Here is a 19,549-nt window from a genome sequence, read left to right as displayed (position 1 = left end):
GGTCACAACTGAGTGCAACTGATTCAGAAGTCTTTTATGGATGAATAAATACAATTACATATTATAAATGCATCTTTTATCAACGTCCAGGAAATACCCAAAGTCCCAAACTTCAATATAAGCGTCAAGATTTTAGACACACACACTCTCCACAAGATGTCGCACTTGCACTTCTTTCCTCGTATACATCCTCTCCTCCTCCTCCTCCTCAAAATGTTTCTCGACTCTTCGACATGAAGTTCTTTAAACATAATTTGATTAAACAAAAAAAACAAAAAATAATAATAATAATTTAAAAAAAGAAAAACGTAAAAAAGCTCACTCATTTTGTCATTTCAATCTATCTTGTCACTGTGCTCATATATGACACCAGCATCCTCAGTGTGAAGAAATCTCTTGTCTGAATATTGACATGCTTTAATAAACAAAGACAGAGTCAACAGTGTCGATCTCCCAGACTGGTTTAGTGTGTGTATCTTTGGAGGAGCTACGGTCTCATGTGATCTTTTGGCCGTTTGTTAAATCTTGCACACAATACTCCGAGTAAATCCTGTAAATCAAACATTGTGAGGTGGAAATAATGTTGTTCGGATTTTGTTCGTTGGAAGAACTTACTTTTGTTTTTATGCTTTTTTTATGAAAGAAAAAGTAACTTAAATTGATGTATGTTTGGTTTGAATTTAAATGTATTTCTAACAGTGCGATTAGGCAAACATGGAAACAAACTGTCTTTCATTTAAAGCGCCGAAACGCTGTGCTCGAAATATTCATGAGCTTCAATTTTATCATTTGACCCTAACGCACTACATCACTCTGTCTACACTAACTGTTCCAGTGACAGCTAAGGCCCCGTGTTATATGCAAATTTCCATCTGCAGGTTGGCCTTCTCATTGGTTGAAACCACAGTCAGATTCCCCTGCGAAATTATCTGATTGAAAATCAGGGCGGGGAGAAAAAGAGAGAGCAACAAGTGTGATGTTTTTTTTTTTAAACACTGCTTTGCTTTTCTGACTTTTAGGAAGGGATTTTTTTGCGACGCGTCTTTCCTCCGCAGAGCCGCTTCACACCCAAAAGAAACGAGGACAAATATTATTGTTAATAACTGCACTTTTCCTTTCGACGGGGACCTGCTCGGTTAACGGTGAGTTGAGATGTGCCGACTACAATAACTTCTAGACCCTGCGAGTGAAACTTTTGACGACTTGTTTTCCCCACAAATAATAGAATCATTTAAACATCTGAAATATTTAAACTTCTGTTGGCCTATCGACCAAGTATAAATAAATGATAATTCATATTAATCAATTAGTGCGTGAGTTTAATAGAATAAATGCAATAATAACTGAGTAACGCACCTGCAATTAACGACTGAAACGATAACTTCAGAGTAGCCTGACTGGAATTATATACATCAGTAAAATCTTAGATTAAAATGCTTGTAGTGACCGTTTTTTTTTTTTAAACAAAATGTGACATAAGCAATATTTTATTGACAATCATGCTATATTTAAAAAATAATTTATCGGTTCGCTAACGATGTTTTGGGTGTGTGCCTGTGTGTAGGATCAACATGCCCCGGTCATTCCTGGTGAAAAACAAGCGGTGCTCGTCCTATAATGTTCACCGATCACATGAAGACGAGCCTGAGGCCCCAACATGTAAAGGTAGGACTCGAAAAAAAAAACAAAACTGTCTGCTACTACTCGTGTCTTTATTTTAAAGCTGCTGCTGCGTTCGATACACATGCATATATACTCTATTACTGAAGTCATACAGTTCTACACCTCAATGTTACTGAATCGATGCTTCTTACTTAAACAGAATGTCCTCCAAGAAGTATTGCAGTTGTTACAGAGTATTTACTTGCTGTGCAATTGTTATGTCCATAACTTTTGAACACAGGGAGAAATCGCCCACCTTTCCTGCAGCCATGTGCTCTCAATCGCCTCCAAAACACAACAGCAGGCTTAAGTCAAATCAAATGGATTTAATATCCAAGAAGCATAAAAACAGATACAAACAGTTACAAACCGAATCACACGACTAATAACAAAACAAACATATAAATTCCATGAAATGTGAGATCCAATCCGAGCTACCCAGGAGGCTGGTATGCCTCCTTGGTGGCCAGCAGAAGATCTGAAATCCCCCAGAGTTTCAAACCCCTTGTCCCCTCAAAGTTTCATCACACAGAGCCGTGTCTGTTGCTTAGAATTCAATCACACTTTTATTTGCAGAAGACACATCGGAGGTCCAGAGCACAGAAGACAGTCCTCAGTCTTCCCCTGCAGACCGCTGCTCCTTTAAAAAGGAGGAGGCCGAGCTTAAACCCTTACCTGCTCACCCAGAGCCAGCCAGACCCCCCGTGGCTCCCACACAGCCATACTACCTAAATGGTGAGCTGCCAGTGCATTCATCTCTCATCTTTTCCTGCCACCTCCATAAGCTTTCAATCCGATGGGTGATTACATCTTCTTTTTTGTGTGTGTGTTTGCTGTACGCGTGTTCACCCCTCAGAGCCCCACATGGAGGGATTCACTCCTTACTTCAAGCCGTCGTACGGCTGGGAGCCGGTGCCGTCCTCCTACAAGCTCCGCCAGTTGAGCTTCAGCCCCACGGTGCTGCAGCACACCAGCGACCTGTACGGCACCCACATCAGTCGCAGCCCACAGCCTCAGCAGCCTCTGGACTGCAGCACGCACTACTCCCCCACCTCAGACACCTACTACCACTGTATCGCCTGCGAAAAGGTGAGCGCAACATTTTTTGTTGTAGTTGTGAAGCTTCTCGTATTTATCGAGGCCAACAAGGTCAAATCTGTGATCAGCTGGAGATCCAGTTGAACTTGTCAGCCACCTATATTAATGGACTCCCTCTCATTTAGGTGTTCTCAACGCCCCACGGCCTGGAGGTTCACGTCCGGAGGTCGCACAGTGGAACCAGACCTTTCGGCTGCAGCATTTGCAGGAAAACCTTCGGCCACGCCGTCAGTCTAGAGCAGCACATGAACGTCCACTCTCAGGTATGCCGGGGACTCAGAGGCGCTGAACAACACAACACATTACAAGCTTCTCTTTAGTGGGCTACTATAGTATCTAAAAGTAGCTATACACTTCCCTTAATGCCCGGTAAGAGGCCACATCTTTCCATCCCAACGCCTTTCGGTTTGTGACGTAGGCGCTTCGTTAAAAGTTACTCTTCTCTGTGCCCAAGTTGAGACGACCCGGGTGACGTCACTATGACATCACCGAGGTTATTATGCATCTGTAGAGCTCATTACAGGGCATTACATAATTTTTCACAGTCTGAGCAGTGTTCAGCGAGATGAGTGAACCCAACTTTATGTGTAAAATGGATGCATTGCCCCATTTTCAACAAAAGTTTCCCTGCTGCATTGAACTTACCTGAGTGAAGTTCAAAGTTTGTTCTTTAGTTGCTGAGTCAACTTCGCTAAACATGACAAAATACATTTGATAGATATGAAGATATCAAGATCATTAAAATTCGTTTAATCATATTGACTAAATGGTAATGGCTTATCTATTTACAATTCTTTAAAAGATTGGTTGATGTCACAGGATTAGGTTTACAAATAACTGCAAAAAACTTAAAACTGATCCAACAATTTCAAGACAAGGTCAATGGAAGAGCAACTTGCAGGTTGACTTTTATTTTTTTTTCTAAATTTATACTTAACCTTCCTGAAAAGGTAAAAGTTAATGCAGGATTGTATATGTTTTACATGACGTAAGGGCAGGATTGTATATGTTTTACATGACGTAAGGGCACACATTCAGAGGGGAAAGTAGCAGTTTTGAGCAATGCTTTTAAAAGCGTTTTTTTCAAAATAGTTTTTTTCATATTACGTAGGCTAACGGAGTTGCTGTCCTTGCCTTCTTTTTGCTTTGATGAATCTGTCATCGTGTCAATTTCAGTTTTCAGGGCCATAATGAATCGTGAAGCTTCAACCTTTCTGTACTTGTGCTTTCGTCCCTAAATCAGGAAAAAAGCTTTGAGTGCAAGATGTGCGGCAAATCCTTCAAGCGCTCCTCCACTCTCTCCACGCACCTTCTCATCCACTCGGACACGAGGCCTTACCCCTGCCAGTACTGCGGCAAGAGGTTCCACCAGAAGTCTGACATGAAGAAACACACCTACATTCACACCGGTTAGTCACACTATGCAGATTGTCTGTTACAGCAGGTGGCCATATATGAAACTGTCCATGGCTCCTCTTGCTGTAATCTTCTGCTTTCCAGGTGCAGCATGCAGGAATTGTTTTCAGGAGTAATATAACTACTGATAAATCAGAAAAAGAAACTTAACCAAATGTCCTGTGGATTTGCATATCTGGTTTTCCTGCTTCATGCGGAGCTCTGTGAAAGGAAGTCTGTGAATCTGAACAATGGCATGATTCTTCACCCGTAGTTATGCATGCTTATCTTTTTTTGGGGGGGGGAAAACCCATACCTTTTATGGTGCGCATAACAAACCTGAACTTCTCTCCACAAAATTATTTGGAAAAGATTTCTCGCTGGTTTATTTGTGTGCGTTTTATTTTGTAGGTGAAAAGCCCCACAAATGCCAAGTGTGCGGCAAAGCGTTCAGTCAGAGCTCCAACCTGATCACCCACAGCAGGAAACACACGGGCTTCAAACCGTTTGGATGTGACATTTGCTCCAAGGGCTTCCAGCGCAAGGTGGATCTCCGCCGGCACCACGAGAGCCAGCACGGCATTAAGTGAAGAAGAAGCACCGCAGCCTCATGTGTACCATACATTTCTACTCAAACAATGAGCTGGTATTAAGTTCTGGTTGAAGGAGATTTAAAAACAAAACAAAAAGTCACCTGTATCATGAAGAAATTCTTAGTATGTATATGTGTTAATATATTGGAAGTGATCTCTCAGAGATGTGTTTACATGTGGATGAATGCGCTATTGTCATTCAGATTTAAAATATGCTTTTGGCTTTTGATGACAAAAAGGCAGCAAGAACATTATTTTTGGATTCCTATAATTTATTTAAAGTGTGCTTAATGCAACACCTTGTATATAATACTTTCTGGAGTCCATATGTGCGAGTTGCTAAATGCTTTCCGTTGAAATAAAGTGTGAAAAGCAGGCACATCGTTGGTTGTTCTTCTAGACTAAAGACATGCAAAGTGAAATGTAAAATCATTTGCACCTTCCAGGCAAAAAACACATGCGCACCGTTTGTCTAAGATGAGCACTGCAAACACACTTTAACTTCAACACTCGCCTCTTTTATGTGTGTTTTTCCCAGCCACGCTCACGTCGGAGCAGGATGTATAACGACTAGCGACTGTGGCCTCGGGTGAAAATCTCTTACGGGACCAGAGATAGAGTGTAATGGAGTAACGCTGCATTCAAATGACACGCCTGGAACACCATGCAAATCCCAGGCCAGGGAGCTATTCGTTGTATTCGGTTTGAGGCTCAGCAACTTCCTCGAGAAACATAACTGGCTCTACAATCTCAGTAAAAAAAAAAAAAGAAAAATCACAATTCCACAAGCTGTCAGAACTTTGGCCACACACCCTTGTATACATGGAATGTAACTGCTTGGCCTTTACAGTGCATTGAGTCCAATGGGATACAGGGATTAATACAAGGCTGGGGAAAAGGGATTGAGCAGTTACCACACCCAGCCAGCCTTCTGGGTTAACATCAACAAACAAGCGCCGGATCTTAACGAAGACTCACCACCTTCCTCAAACACCAAACCTGTTAAGACATTAAGCTGCTTGAGGCAAATCACATCATCACCGGTGCCTTTTAAATCTGACACCAACTGGATGAACAGTTGTCAGAGTTTGCACAAATGTTTTGATCTTTTTCAGATACATCAGCACAATTTTTTCAGCTGCATAGATCTAAAAAAACACTTAGAGAGATACGGTATATAGAGCGCTAACTGGGACTAGAAAACACATCACACCTGTACTGAAACCGCTCCACTGACTGACGGTTGAGTAAAGAATTGAAGTTAAAGTGTCACTGCTGCTCTACAGGGCCCTAAACAGTATGGCTCCAAAACATATTCTCACTTGCTGTGGCCCAATCAGATCATCAAGCATGTGTCTCCTGAATGCCACGAGAATTAAAACTAAACCAGGTGAATGTGGTCAATATGATGCTGTTCTCTGGAACTGATAATCTGCGGTAACTGTATCTTCCTTGAAAAGCATCTTGAGACAGATCTCTTCTCTCAGGATTTTGGTAGTTAGAGTGTGTGTTCCTGACTTATGTTACCTTCTGGGTGTGTTTTACCCATCTTGTGGGGACATACATCTGATTACACAGTCACATTGTGAGGACTTTCCTTCTTTATTGGGACAAAATGCACATCTCCATTTTGTAGATCTTTACAATATAGGGTGAAGACTTGGTTTAAGGTTAGGTTTAGGATAAGGTTGGTGTAAGGGTTGGGTAAAGGTTAGGTGAAGGTTTATGTTAGGCTAGGATTAGGCTGGTATAGTAAAGGCAGTGTAATATTCCAGGAAATTAATTCAAGTCAATGTAATGTCCCAAAAGTCATGAAAACATGACTATGTGTGTGTATGTGTGTGTGCGTGTGCTTGCGCCTGTGCAAGTCCATGAGTGCAGTAGGAGTAGGATAGTTGTTAAATAATTTTATATTATGTATATGTGTGTGTGTTTTGTATGGTTGGCTGAAAGGTTGTATTCAAATAAAGTATTTTTATAATTTATTGTTTTGAGTTTACCTGCAAAAGTATTGATATAGAAATTAAAAGAAGTGATCATAACTTCCCCAAAAGTGTATTATTCACCTATGCTGTGCCACGGGGAGACACTGCTGCAGAAATCAGTGTCTGCACAGGGAACAGAGGAGACGTGAGGGCTTACGGTCTGGCAAACAAATCTGAGGTCTTTATGCAAAATGTGTTGGTATTGCCAGGGCAACAGCGCCTGTTGTGATCCATTACAGTTAGGACCTGCTGCAGCCACCGCTGCATCCTGGTGAGAGGAGACAGAGCAAATCACAATCCTGCACAGGTAACCAACAGAAAGAAGGGACATGCAGGGTGGAACTTAACAAACAGGACATGGGTCCTGAAAGGGGAGGGGTGGTGGTGTGTGTGTGTGAAGGGAAGGGGAGGGGGGGGGGGGATGCATGCACCTGTAACATTCCTTCAACTGTGTATAATTGTATGAGCATGACAAGATTGATGTGGAGTCATTTTGATTTAATTTAATATAATTTTTTTAACACAGATGTCAGAGGAAATAGCAGATGAGGACTGTGCTGGAGTTCTTTATGTGGTTATCCAGCTTTTGTTCATTTGCATGTATGTTGCCTGAGGCATTGTAGTGTCCTGAAAGCTGCAAGTGTACTTGATGGTTTTTCCAACAGTTAGGGCTCCACCTGGAAACAGTTTGTTAGGGAAGTGGGTTTTTTTTTTTTTTTTTTTAAATCAGAAGCTGCACGAAAAGACGCATTGAATATATTTTTAAAGTATTGTTTGCAGTGTGACTGCAAAGTTGCTGCCTAAACAGTGGAGTAACAGCACAGTCTGATACCAGAAACAGTCTCAGCACTAACAACAACAATGATCCACCAAATCTGTTCCATCCAAGAGACCATTCAACAAATAAAAAAGAAAGAAAAATCAAGTTTCCAAACATCAGCGCTGTGCCTCAAAACCAACAAACCCCAATCCAAATGCGGCTCCATCTCACACAAACACACACAGAACCTAAACATGGCAGAAATTTGTCTTGCAAATTGGCTGCATGCAAATGAACGCTGGCTGGTACTGTGGAAACGCTGCAGGATGGAAGGATGGCCCGAGGCATCTGAGGCATATTCATGGAGGTAAGAGAGGGAGATCTCCCAGAGATCTAAGAAAGGATGGAGTCTGAGTCATCGTTTACCGTTGGAAGACATCCGCCACTACCGTACACAAACCTTTTATCACATCTAATATCTCCAACTGAACAGTTTTTGACATACATGCCCCCCTCCCCCACAAAAAAAAATCCCATTTACAGTTGGAGGACCCAGATTTCTTCTCTGTTCATTAATTTTTATCTGATTTTATGTCAACCGTTTTAGCCGTTTCAGCAGTTTAGCATCCCAATGACTTGTTTTTCATGTTCCTCATTACAAATGACTGAAACACAAACCTTTCATGTCCTTCATAAGATTTTGCATTTGATGGAGCAGCATGTTATGTGCTTTCAATAAAATTGGGGTTTGAGCCTAACTGGTTCATTATGTTCCGGTTTATACAAAGAAAGACGGTTTGGAAGTTGAACTCAGGGGATAGGTTTGGCTTTTATTCTAAAAATGAAAAATAGTTTTTGTTCAAGTGAATCACAGGGAAGAGACAAGATGAAGCTGCAAATAAGTAGGCCTACAAATCTGTATGAGCGGTGTGACTAATATAGAGCTGCTGTTTTATAGTGCTTTCCCAGAATACACCTGTGCAAAAATACCACATTTCACAAACGACTGAAGTGTAATTTTATAAAGAACATAAATATGAGATGCAGTAAAAACAATTTTACAATTCATTTGAAAGTGATTGCAAAAAGACGATGCAAAGAAATAATGAGTGCAAGAACTCGGAGCATCCGTTAATCAACAGGGAGAAACTGGAAAAGTTTGGATGCTGAAGATCCAGAACAGGTTTAACAAAATGTATAAGTGAAAGGTGTAGGCCCTGAAGTCATAATAACAACCACAGGGAAGCTACGCAATTGCGTTGCCTTTGTAGAGTCAGTGTTGAGTGACATGCCAGTGATCCATCACGTTGTTATTTTACACCGACAGGATAATCCAAACAGAAACATAAGCTGTCAGCAGATTTCCTCTGCATGACTGGACACAGGGAGATGCTGTGTGATCACATCCGCTGCTGTCACACAGTGTCGGGGTGAGATACTATTTGATTGCCAGTGACACTGTGTTGTGGCCCAGCACGTCCTGCGCTCCCATAGATAAGTGCGGCGACAAAACATGCACAAAAGGCCACGCCTACAAAGTGTCAGAAAAAGACAAACTTTTCCTGTGGTGGCCTTTTTTGGGGATTGAATCGTCCATTTCACAAGTAAGCAAATCAACACGATGCCTTCAAGTCACACTCCAATGCTGGAAACAGAAAAGAAAAACGTTGAAGCTGCTCATGAACGCTCATGAATGATGACATGGTTACAAGTGAGAGCTCCAGAAATCATTTAAAGTTTAATTTTACTTTCTAAAGTGTGACGTTCAATGACCTTTGGACTCTTTGTCAGTCAGTGAAGGCCCCATTTACATGCATTCCTCGCAAAATGCATTTGCATTCGTCGCAAAAGATTAATTTATCGACACGCCCGTCTGCCCATGAAATATGCCAAGAGTGGCGAGCGCTGATACTGGCTGGGGCGTCCTGGGTACCAAGCGGTCTTGGACCTGAGCCATGTGGTGAGCGGTATCCCAGGAACCACATGCCATCCCCGTGTGTCCCTGTCAAAAGCTGTCCGAGAAAAGCAAACAATGCCATAAAAATGGACGACTTGATGTAATGAATAATGTATTCTTATTTTCTTTTCATTGATTGTGTTAACTTATCGATACAATTTTAAAGAAGGCATCATAGCAAGCAGATAGTCTGCTGCAGTGGTTCCCAAGCTGAGGATAGGGTCCCCTCTAATGGGTCGATAAATCTAGAGGTTCATGACATGATAAATGGGACAGGAAACACTAAAATTAGATGCGTTTCTTCAAACACTTCTGTGGTCTCTTTTTATTCGGTCCAATTACTGAATAGATTGTCTTGAAATTTTGTACAGATATTCATGGTGCACAGAGGATGAACCCTAACGACTCTAGTGATGCCCTGATTGTTTTCTCTAGGCCAACTTTACCTCAAAGCACGCTGTGCTATAGTTCATTCTATTTCACTCAAATTACTGGATAATTTTTCATTTCCAAGCCTCTAAAAGTTATTCAGGTAAAACAGGGAAACAAAATCCCTCTGATTATTTTGGTCATAATGCACAAACTTATTCAACCAGTGACATGGGTCAATATTTTGCATTTTGAGATATCAAAAATAAAACGGCTTCTGCAGTAACGTGACAGCTGTGGGCGGATCTTCACATCTGAGCCTCTTGAATAATTTGCAAAAGTGCTGCGAAAGCAATCACTGACACTGATCTTTAGTTTTGCCTACAGAGAGCGACAAGGCTTCGTAGGTGCGGCCTAAGGTTTACATCACACGCTCAAACATGGCCATGCATACAGAAAGCCCATCCAACCACGAAACAGTCAGCTGCAGGCCCAGAGGAAGGAGGTGCAGATGCCGAGAGAAGCGATGACAGGAGAGGAGATACGCTGAGTGAGAAGTTAGAGGGAGTGCGAGCAAAGGGGTGAAATCTGAGGGCAGCAGGCTCTTTCAGAGTAAGAGACTGTCTGATAACCTTATCACGGCCTCCCCACACTGCAACGGCCGGAACACGCCAGCAGAGCCGAAAGGGAGGAGCGGACAGGCCCTCGACTGAGATAGCACCAAGAGCTCGACCAACATTCGACAGACAAGGGCCCTGAGACAAAAAAAAGAAAGAGAATGATCATGTAAATCCTTACTTCACCACAGCACACAACAGATTGTCAGTCAGAGCCATGGGTGCTTTCTGTCCCCTCCCACAAAACACATGATGGGCCAGACTGGACCTCACAATGTATGTTTTTATTGAAGCTCTGATAGTGTTCACAAAGCTGCTTCAATTTTTCATAAATGGCGGCCAGTCCTACAGAACGCAGAACATGACAAAACTAACATATATGTCAGAATTTGTATGGTCCAAGGTTTCCCAATATTCCTCAAGTATATTCGTCTTTCAAAGGTGGTGGGTCGCTGACAAATCTGGTCTTAACTTGTCAGAGCAGGACAAGCGCAGGTGTTGCTAATGACGTTAACGACGGCTCCTGTCTATTCAGCTATCACGGTGAGCCTTGTGTGTCGTTCAGCGAGCCATCAGTAATGTTATAGATTACACCTGTGCCTGCTGCTGTAACAAGTTACAGGCCCGAGCCCAATGTCCACGCTCACAGACTTTGAGGTGCCTTCCTGCAAAGTCCGTGAGGGCCTCGTCAAGTGCTTCAGTGCTTGACATTTTTAGCCCTTTATGCACACTTTGCGTAAGTCTGCATTTCTGTGGTCCAAATCGCATACTTTTGTCTTTTTATGTTTAGCACACACTGCAGCCGCTCTTATTAAGTAGGTACTGTTGCATGCAGCATGCATTTAATTGGGACATTCTACTTCCTCTTAACATGGCATCTTGAACTTTGACCCTCTCGCTCATATATTGTGGGTCAGAATAGCCAGAAAAGCATGCTGGCTTGCAAACTGCAGAATGTGACAGGATGCAGAGGGACATACTGCATACTGCATTTGACCTTTTATGTATTGGGACATACTAGATCTTTTTTCATACTAAAATTTATGGTAGTTTTGGGATCGTCAAGGTAGCGTGATGTGTCGCTGCAAAGTGAGAAAGGTGTAAAATCTTACCCAGAGGCGGATGAGTAAATCCCAGTTTTAATCTTTGCGTATCCTGTACAGAGATGGATACAGCAACTGTTTAGCCTAGCTTAGCACAAAGACTGTAACCTACAGGTTTGAAATTCATTAGTTGTAGCTCACTATCTAGCATCAGAGTCAACCAAAAACAGCATCACATTCTCCAACTGACCTCCAATTAGGGGAGTTATTTTTCTCTCCCAATCCATACAACTGCACTTGAATGCACCATTCCAGCAGACTTTTCATTTTGCACACCAACAGCACATTTTCCACACAGGGACATCTCATACATATAAAAATATTTCACACAAATGTCTGACTGCTCTTTAAAAACAATACAATAATAATAATACAAAAACCTAATTCTTTAACTGAAATGAAGGTGATTAAAAAAAAGTGACTATGAGATGGCTAGAAGCCCACATTGTAAATGTTAAGCCTTGCACTCCCTTAAGGCACGGGAGAAGAAGACAAACTAGAATCTAAGCAAACACAGCGTCACATCAGACTATAATCGCCTACATAACAGCATCTTAAATAACTTGGTAAACACAACTGTTTCTTCAAAGTCTTCTGTCTTCTCTGAGGGGATGACGGTTTGTTGACAGTTTCTGGGAGGGATTTCTGCTGGGAGGGACAGCACACAAATCCTCTTTACCAAAGGCCCTCTGAAAACAGTGGATGTCTCCTTTTGGCAATACAAATACAGCCTATACTGTTAATGGCTGTTTAAATACCCAATCCTCAATATTAATTAATAATACATCTACAGATGAGACACAGAGACGCCGGGCTTTCATGAAGACTGAGTTACTTGAGTTGTTGAACTTTGATGGATGCATGATGCTTTTCCCACAGCCAGAGAATTTCCTCAACCGACCACATTTTGTTTGGTTTTACATCGCCACCCAGTGGCCAAATATGTACATTGAATTTGTTGTGACTGCTACTTTTATTGTTTCATTAATAATAGATTGCAAATAGAAGATTTTGCAATGGAAGATTTAGAGGACATGAAGAAAGTACAGGTGTGATGGGATGTTACTTGCATAATGTAAACACAGCTTGTATGCTAAAATTGATGAAATAACCCTTTTCAAGAAAAGAAAAATAATTTACAAGATAAAGGGACAGATTCATAATACAATCTTAAAGTTAATCAACTGAATATCTTGTTATGTCGCTGAGTCAAAGCTCTATAAGTAGGCTTTCATGCATTTCATGACGTTTTTGAGTTTCTTTCAGATATTGTTTTCACATTTTTTAATCATAAAGGTAAGATATATTATCCGTGATGGCTACATTTCAATGTTTGACTTAAATATGTTGACAATGTGGTTCATTTTAATTTTGATATCTTTGATATCGTAAACGAATAACACAAATGAGCCTGATGTGCTGAATATACCCGCGGAACTAATACGAGTGCGCATTTGTTTCCGCACGGTGTTATTTTGCACTTGGACACTCACTTCCCCTCCGCTGTAACTGCAGCAGGAATGTGCTGAGCAAGTCTTCCTACGTGTAACTTAGTTAGGTCACAGGAAACAGAGCGTTAGTATTATGCCCGCGTGAATATTACAATATTAATAGAACCAATATGGCGGATTCTAAGGGGCCGAAGCTGGATTTTACTCTGAAAGAACTGACTCTTTCCTGTCCGACTGAAGATGTGGATGTGCCCGGCAGCTCGTCCAGCGTGGTGCTGCAGGACAACAAACTGGTGTGTGTGGAGTATCCGGCGGTGGTGAACAGCGTGGACAAGATGCTGGTGACCCTCGGGGGTGTAAAAGGAGTGTCCAAAGTAAGCAGGCCATGCAGTATCTACGTGCCATACATTTACATCATTTTGTGATACCTATTACAATTCTAATACGGTATAATGTATAATGGAGTTTTCGAATAAGACATTGCATAGCTTGATAGTACATTCCAGGCTTTCAGAAACACAAAATGCAAATATGGCAACTGATTTTAATGTAATTCATATTCAGTGGTTTTATTTTCAATGTGATGTCAAGCATTCTAACTTATTTTTATCTTGTTTTGCCAAGTGTTTTATATATATTTTTTATGTGTAAAGCAGGATTACTTTCATGAAAGTTGCTTTACAAATATTATTGTTATTATTTTGTACTCTTTATTTGCTCTTTTCTCACATCCCCTACATACAACATCAAAGTGTATTTCGACCCTTTGCAAGAGATTACACTACTTATAAAGTCTCTACATATTTACAATTCAGCACGAAAGTATACACATATATCCAAACAAATATAATATTAACAACCATGAAAATAACCAATGCAAATAACACAAGGATATCAAAAGTATAACTAAACATGGGTTACACACACTACCTTACATAGGCACGCACATTCAGTCCAATACACATAGAATTTAGTCAAATACAGATTATCATTATTATTATTATTATTATTAAGATGGTTCCTGCTTTTTATCTTGAGGCTACAAGGAGGGGTTGAAATGGGCCTGGATGGTTTGTAGCACAGAAGTGAATTGAATAAAGATAAATGACTGTTTTGTGACTTCATGATCGTCACCATCTTCCCTGCGGTCACATCTTCATCTTCCCCGCTGTAGTAGCTAATCTGCACTAATCTCACTCCTGTCCTTAATGTCCTGTGAATCCCACAGACCTTCGCTCACCCCAACAGGCGTCTTGAAATGCGCTTCCGACCTCAGGACCCTTTCTGTCACTCTCTGTGCGGAAACCGCTTCCCATCAAGCAACCTGGTCCTCAGAGTGCGGCGACGCGTGCGAAAAAGGGACCCCAAGGACGCCGAGATCCACATGGAGATCCTCGGAGTCATAGGAACAACATACAAATTCCAAGGTTACATTTAAAGTCCTCACGGCGCACAAAGTTTATTTTCCTTTTCACTATTGTCAATGATATTGTTCTTGAATTGTGTAATATTGGGTTCTCTTTGTCATAAAGACATTGTTTTAGTATCTCAAAAATTGACTGATGTGGGAAGAAATTAAAATATTCGGGTGGTTGTTCTCATTGTTTTTCTGCAGGGATGGCAGACTTTCAGTGCCTCGCTGTGCATTCAGAAGGTGGAAAAGACACCTCTTTGTACGACAAAATCATCCTCCGCAAATCAGAGAATCAAGAGTTCTTTGAGCAGCCCATGCCCCTCTTTCTCCCACCCGCCAGCTTCTCCCGCCTCGACTCTCCTGTGGATTACTACTACCGGCCCGACATCTCTCAAACTTCCCCGTAAGGGAATATGTCACGACATTTGTCACTGTGATGCAGCTTATCTGCAGGAATCTATTCAGAATATTTTTCCTCCTTTTTTTTCCCCGTTTACAGCCAGGTGCCCAACAGCAAGAACAACTTTATCGGTTTGAATCGAGCTCGCCGGCCCCACAACGCCATTTTTGTCAGCTTCATGGATCCCACTGTGCCCACCGAGTGCCTCGAGGCAGCCAAGGTCAACTGGTTACGGGTGTGCGTGAAGGAGAAAGACAAGCAGGCTGAGGAACAATTGAAAAAGGTGTGTGTGGTTGCTGGTTACTGGAAGCACAACACGCTCTGTGATTACCAGGGTCACTAGTGTGACCTAAGGGTCATTTAGAACAGAAGGCACTCTGATGTTAGTCCTATGTTAAGCACAAATGTCATATATGTTTTGGTTCCAGCCAGACTATGTTTCGCATTTTAATGACATTACGTCGGTCTCTAGGAAATAGTGATGGTAATATTTTCTGATATTTATAAAAGAAAATTATTTGATTAAAAGAGCCAATCATTAAGTGAAGCCCTGATATTTTTCTCCCCCTGTTCTGTTCTCAATGTAAATAGTTTTTATTTTATTTTTGTCTCTCTGTGTGCATACTAATTTACTGTTGTTTTTGAAGAATTTAGCATTTTATGAAAGGGAATAGGGCATGTGAAAAGTCTCAGAGTTTCAGTTTACTTTCAGTGTTATTCACCAAAACACACTGTGAGGCCCAACACGCGTGCTGAATCCATCTTTCCTTCCTCGCAAGCCGTTTGCGAATGCTGAAACCTGCGTAGTTTACACTCACTCATGTGCGCGTGAACAAACAAAAAAACATCATTGCTCCATAGCACCACCAGAGTTCTTTTAATTACTTAAAAACTAAAAACTAGTGTAGCCAAACCATCATAAATAACTGTTTTCATTCAAGGAATGGCATCTGGTTGATGTCAGGAAATGTTCTTTTTACACGGGCATGACCTTTATCTTATCTGAAACCAAACTTTTTTTCCTTTTTTGTGCTTAGATGTTTGAGAGCCGACCCATCTGGTCACGAAATGCGGTCAAGGCCAACATCAACATCCACCCTGATAAACTGAAACTGCTGCTGCCCGTCTTCGCCTACTACATGGTAAGTGTGGGGGTCAATTTAAGGTGGAAAGTACTTGCTGTTCAATGTATTTTCCCTGAACAGAAATATTTAAAAATGGAAAATCTCTGTAGAAATAGATTCCAAAGCTGAAATCTATTGATTTGTGAATTTATAACATTGCTTTAGACTGTGGTGAATGCTCCAATCAAATTTGTATTTTGTTGTACAATTTTATTCCACTCCCCGTGCTTTTGTAGAGTGACTCCTACATTCTGTTCTCTGCTTTAATGAAAATAATGAAGTCCCAATTAAATCACCAATGAAATGTTCTCAAATTAAAAGGGAGAATCAACGTCTTTTTTCCGCCCAAATGTACGCTAACACAGCGATTTTCTCTTGAAGGTGACTGGACCCTGGAGGAGTCTGTGGGTGAGGCTGGGCTACGACCCCCGAAAGAGTCCAGACTCCAAGAACTACCAGATACTGGACTTCAGGATCCGCTGTAGCACCAAGCACGGTAAGAGCCTCAGGCAGTTACGGAAAGAGAATTTATTCAAATGTATCATCTACTGACTTACTTTGGGTTTTCCGTTTTTGGCATTTTTTTGTCTTGTCTTAATTGAAAATTCAAGCCCTGTCTGCCTGACACTGACTGTTGGTTCCTCTGGCTTCCTACTTTTAGGGTATTCATTATCTGACATACCAGTAAAAGCCAAGAGGAGTGCCCTGAACTACAGTCTGCCTATCACATTCAACAAAGCAGGTGAGTCTGTGAATTTATTCTGATGGAACTCACGTTAAGGAGCCTCAGGAGATTTTACTATTTGTACATTTCTATGGTCACATGATCCGTAGACCATCCAGTCATGTATGTCCACCACCTGTCTCTCACGATAAGGAAGTCCATATAAACATTTGGCACTTAGTGACCTCCGATTTTAAAAAGTGAAGCCTACGCTAAAGTGCCATAAACTCTTGCATTCTCTCTAATGTCCACCAGGGGCCAACATCTTTATTTATTACCTCAGTAAACATTGTAAACATGATTTTATGGTCTCAATCTCTAGTTTTTAAGTCTTCTTCAATATAGCATGATGTTCAACTAGTACATTTTGCTCCCATTTAGAGTCAAATAGACCACAAAGCAGGGTATGCTTTAGGGCGGGGCTACCTGGTGATTGACAGGTCGCTGTCAGAGTCATATACGGAGTCTCTACAACACTCCTCTTTAGTTCAAATATGGTCACTTCCACGCAATGGTTGCAAAAATGTAACTCCCTGTATTATCACCTAGTTTAGTTGTTTGTGAATTGCGTATGTTTAAATTAGTGCTGGGCAAGTTAACGCGTTAATTCATTATTTCTTTTTTTATTTTGAAAGTCCGTTGCTCACTGGCAGCGGTGGAGGAAGTCTTCGGCAGACTGCGTTGGATGCAGCGTGTGGGAGAAGTTTAGATAAACAAAAGCAAGACAAGCTAACAAATGCCACAGAGAAGTGGATACAAACTGCAGCCGATTAGTGTTGTGGAAGATGTCGGTCTGAGGAACGTTCTCACGGTGTGTTCGCGTCGCGTTTGGTGTGAACGCACCTTTAGGATCGCAACGAATGACGGCACGTATGAGCCTCAAGACGCACCGTCACAAGAAGAATACACGAGTTGTATGAGAAGGAGAGGACTACAACAGCGACGGCGTTACAACGTGCACCAGCTGTTGCTCTCACTGGAGACTACTGGACATCGCTGGGTACCTTCATCACCTCGGAGTTACAGCATTATATTGATGAACAGTAGAGCTGCATTCACATGCTCTGACTGTCGTGAAAACACAAGACACACATTTAGATGAGACGTGCTGATACATTGTATTCATGTTGCACAGCAGTGGAACGTTTCACATACAGTCACACACTGAGCACAGATAGTGCAAGAAATGCTACTGTGTAAAGGGAATACTGCTGCTAACAACAACCTGATGTGTTTAAAGTGTTTGCAAACCAAATGTTATTGCCCTTTTGTTCATATAGCAGTACTTTTGAAATAAAAGTGCATAATACACTACTTTTGAATAGATTATTGAACTTTGCCACAACAATGCGATTAATTGCAAAAAAATCATGCGATTAAAAATTGTAATCGTTGCCCAGCACTAGTTTAAATGTGTCTTCATGTTCATTAAATGTCGTGTATCTCAGGCTCAGGTCTTTATCAAGCGGGCTTTGTTTCCAGAGCCACCAAACTAAAAGGCATACTGCTGCAATAAATAGTTCAAACCATTGTTTCCTCAATAATCTCCACTGTCGTAGAAAACGCTGCTTTATTATTATTTTTTTTTTTCTAGGTCCCCAGGCAGCTAGTGTGATGGAACTTCCAGCTCAGGAGGGTCCAGGCTCCAGTCGAGATCCAGTCCCCATCACTTACCAGCTGAAGGTCGGTGATAGTTCATAATCACCTGCTGTAGTTACGTCACAACATTATTGGAGCGCAGCGCTAACATGCTAGTTTCAAGCTCTTCTTGGCAGAATCAGTTCCATGCTTAGATTTGATATTTTGTCTGTATTATTGAAATAATAATGTCATGTCTGGTGTTTTTAAACATCCAAACAGTCTGAATCTCCCGAAGCCAAAATGTTGAGATGTGAGGAAGTTTACCTATCGTAGTCATGGAAAACTTTCATTAAATGAAAACTGTGATATCGACCTCCACAGGAGTCGTCCTACATTTTCAAAGAGGGTATGCTGCCTCCTCACAGACAGATGTTTTACCAGCTCTGTGATTTGGATGTGGAAAGGTACGTTACAGTTCTTTGTTACCTAATGATCATTTTATAATAAGTACTTGAGGGAAATGAAACTGCTATCAGGGTATCGGCATGTGCTGAAATCTTTTTGGAAATGTGGTGTTTGTCTCAAATACAAGTGTAGTGTTATAAATTCAGTTTCAGGGACTGAAAGAAATAGCTCATTATTGACGGTCAGAAGAAGAAAGTGAAGGGGAATTAAGTAATTAGAACTTACTGCAATGAAAACAGCCATTTGTCCCCCCCTGCTGTGGTTGGTGTTCAGTGGTGGAAGCAAATACTCAGATCTTCTACTTAAGTTAAAGAAGTTTTTTTTATTTTGTCATATTTTGTATTCTAAATCTCTGCAAAGAAACTAAAGTTATAAAAAAAATATATATATATAGGCATGTAAAAAATAATATTTGACTCTGAAAAGTATTGGAGTAGAAGTATCTTACTTCAAGGACCAGTACATTTTACTTAATTGTCAACCACGGTGTGTCTCCAGTATCAGACGGGAGGTTGAACAGATGAATGAAGATGAGCAGCAGGTATGCGACGAGCGGGACGGCTGGTGTGTCCTCGGCACCACGGACAAGCTGAGGGACATAATCTCAGCCATGATCAAGACGGTCATCCGAGCCCAGAAACCATGTAAGGAAAATACCCAGCGCATGCCCTCATTCAGGGGCACTTCATGGACACATTCACTGCTAACAGTTGCACCGATAAAGCATTTTCCTCTTTCCATAGACACAACATGGCCAGGGCAAGACTTTGGCACCTGTAACAACTGAACACTGTGTTTAAAGCATTATTTTCTCTCCACCCAGCGTTGCCAGAATTCCCCAAGAGACGCAG

General features: G+C 41.4%; 2 protein-coding genes across 2 annotated transcripts in view; both read left to right on the top strand.

Annotated features, from left to right (window-relative positions):
• The first annotated feature begins 1,014 nt into the window (after window positions 1-1,014).
• gfi1b (growth factor independent 1B transcription repressor) lies at window positions 1,015-5,854 on the top strand. The gene is made up of 7 exons (XM_031855831.1): window positions 1,015-1,142; window positions 1,565-1,665; window positions 2,239-2,397; window positions 2,519-2,751; window positions 2,886-3,023; window positions 4,004-4,169; window positions 4,567-5,854. The coding sequence occupies exons 2-7, from the start codon at window positions 1,572-1,574 to the stop codon at window positions 4,743-4,745; spliced, it is 969 nt and encodes a 322-aa protein (XP_031711691.1). The 5' UTR covers window positions 1,015-1,142; window positions 1,565-1,571; the 3' UTR covers window positions 4,746-5,854.
• Window positions 5,855-13,035: 7,181 nt separating this feature from the next.
• gtf3c5 (general transcription factor IIIC, polypeptide 5) overlaps window positions 13,036-19,549 on the top strand; it is a 49,885-nt gene continuing 43,371 nt past the window's right edge. The window contains exons 1-11 of the mRNA XM_031855923.1: window positions 13,036-13,364; window positions 14,219-14,417; window positions 14,606-14,807; window positions 14,904-15,087; window positions 15,842-15,946; window positions 16,310-16,424; window positions 16,590-16,670; window positions 18,247-18,335; window positions 18,615-18,697; window positions 19,197-19,342; window positions 19,522-19,545. Coding sequence (XP_031711783.1) covers window positions 13,161-13,364; window positions 14,219-14,417; window positions 14,606-14,807; window positions 14,904-15,087; window positions 15,842-15,946; window positions 16,310-16,424; window positions 16,590-16,670; window positions 18,247-18,335; window positions 18,615-18,697; window positions 19,197-19,342; window positions 19,522-19,545 — 1,432 coding nt within the window. The 5' untranslated portion in view covers window positions 13,036-13,160. The remainder of the gene's footprint in view (window positions 13,365-14,218; window positions 14,418-14,605; window positions 14,808-14,903; window positions 15,088-15,841; window positions 15,947-16,309; window positions 16,425-16,589; window positions 16,671-18,246; window positions 18,336-18,614; window positions 18,698-19,196; window positions 19,343-19,521; window positions 19,546-19,549) is intronic.

Source organism: Anarrhichthys ocellatus, unplaced genomic scaffold (assembly GCF_004355925.1).
Source record: "Anarrhichthys ocellatus isolate YVR2014 unplaced genomic scaffold, GSC_Weel_1.0 scaffold16, whole genome shotgun sequence".
Classification (NCBI taxonomy): Eukaryota; Metazoa; Chordata; class Actinopteri; order Perciformes; family Anarhichadidae; genus Anarrhichthys; species Anarrhichthys ocellatus.
Note: the sequence above shows the minus strand (reverse complement) of the source record. Positions and strands in the feature narration are given on the sequence as shown.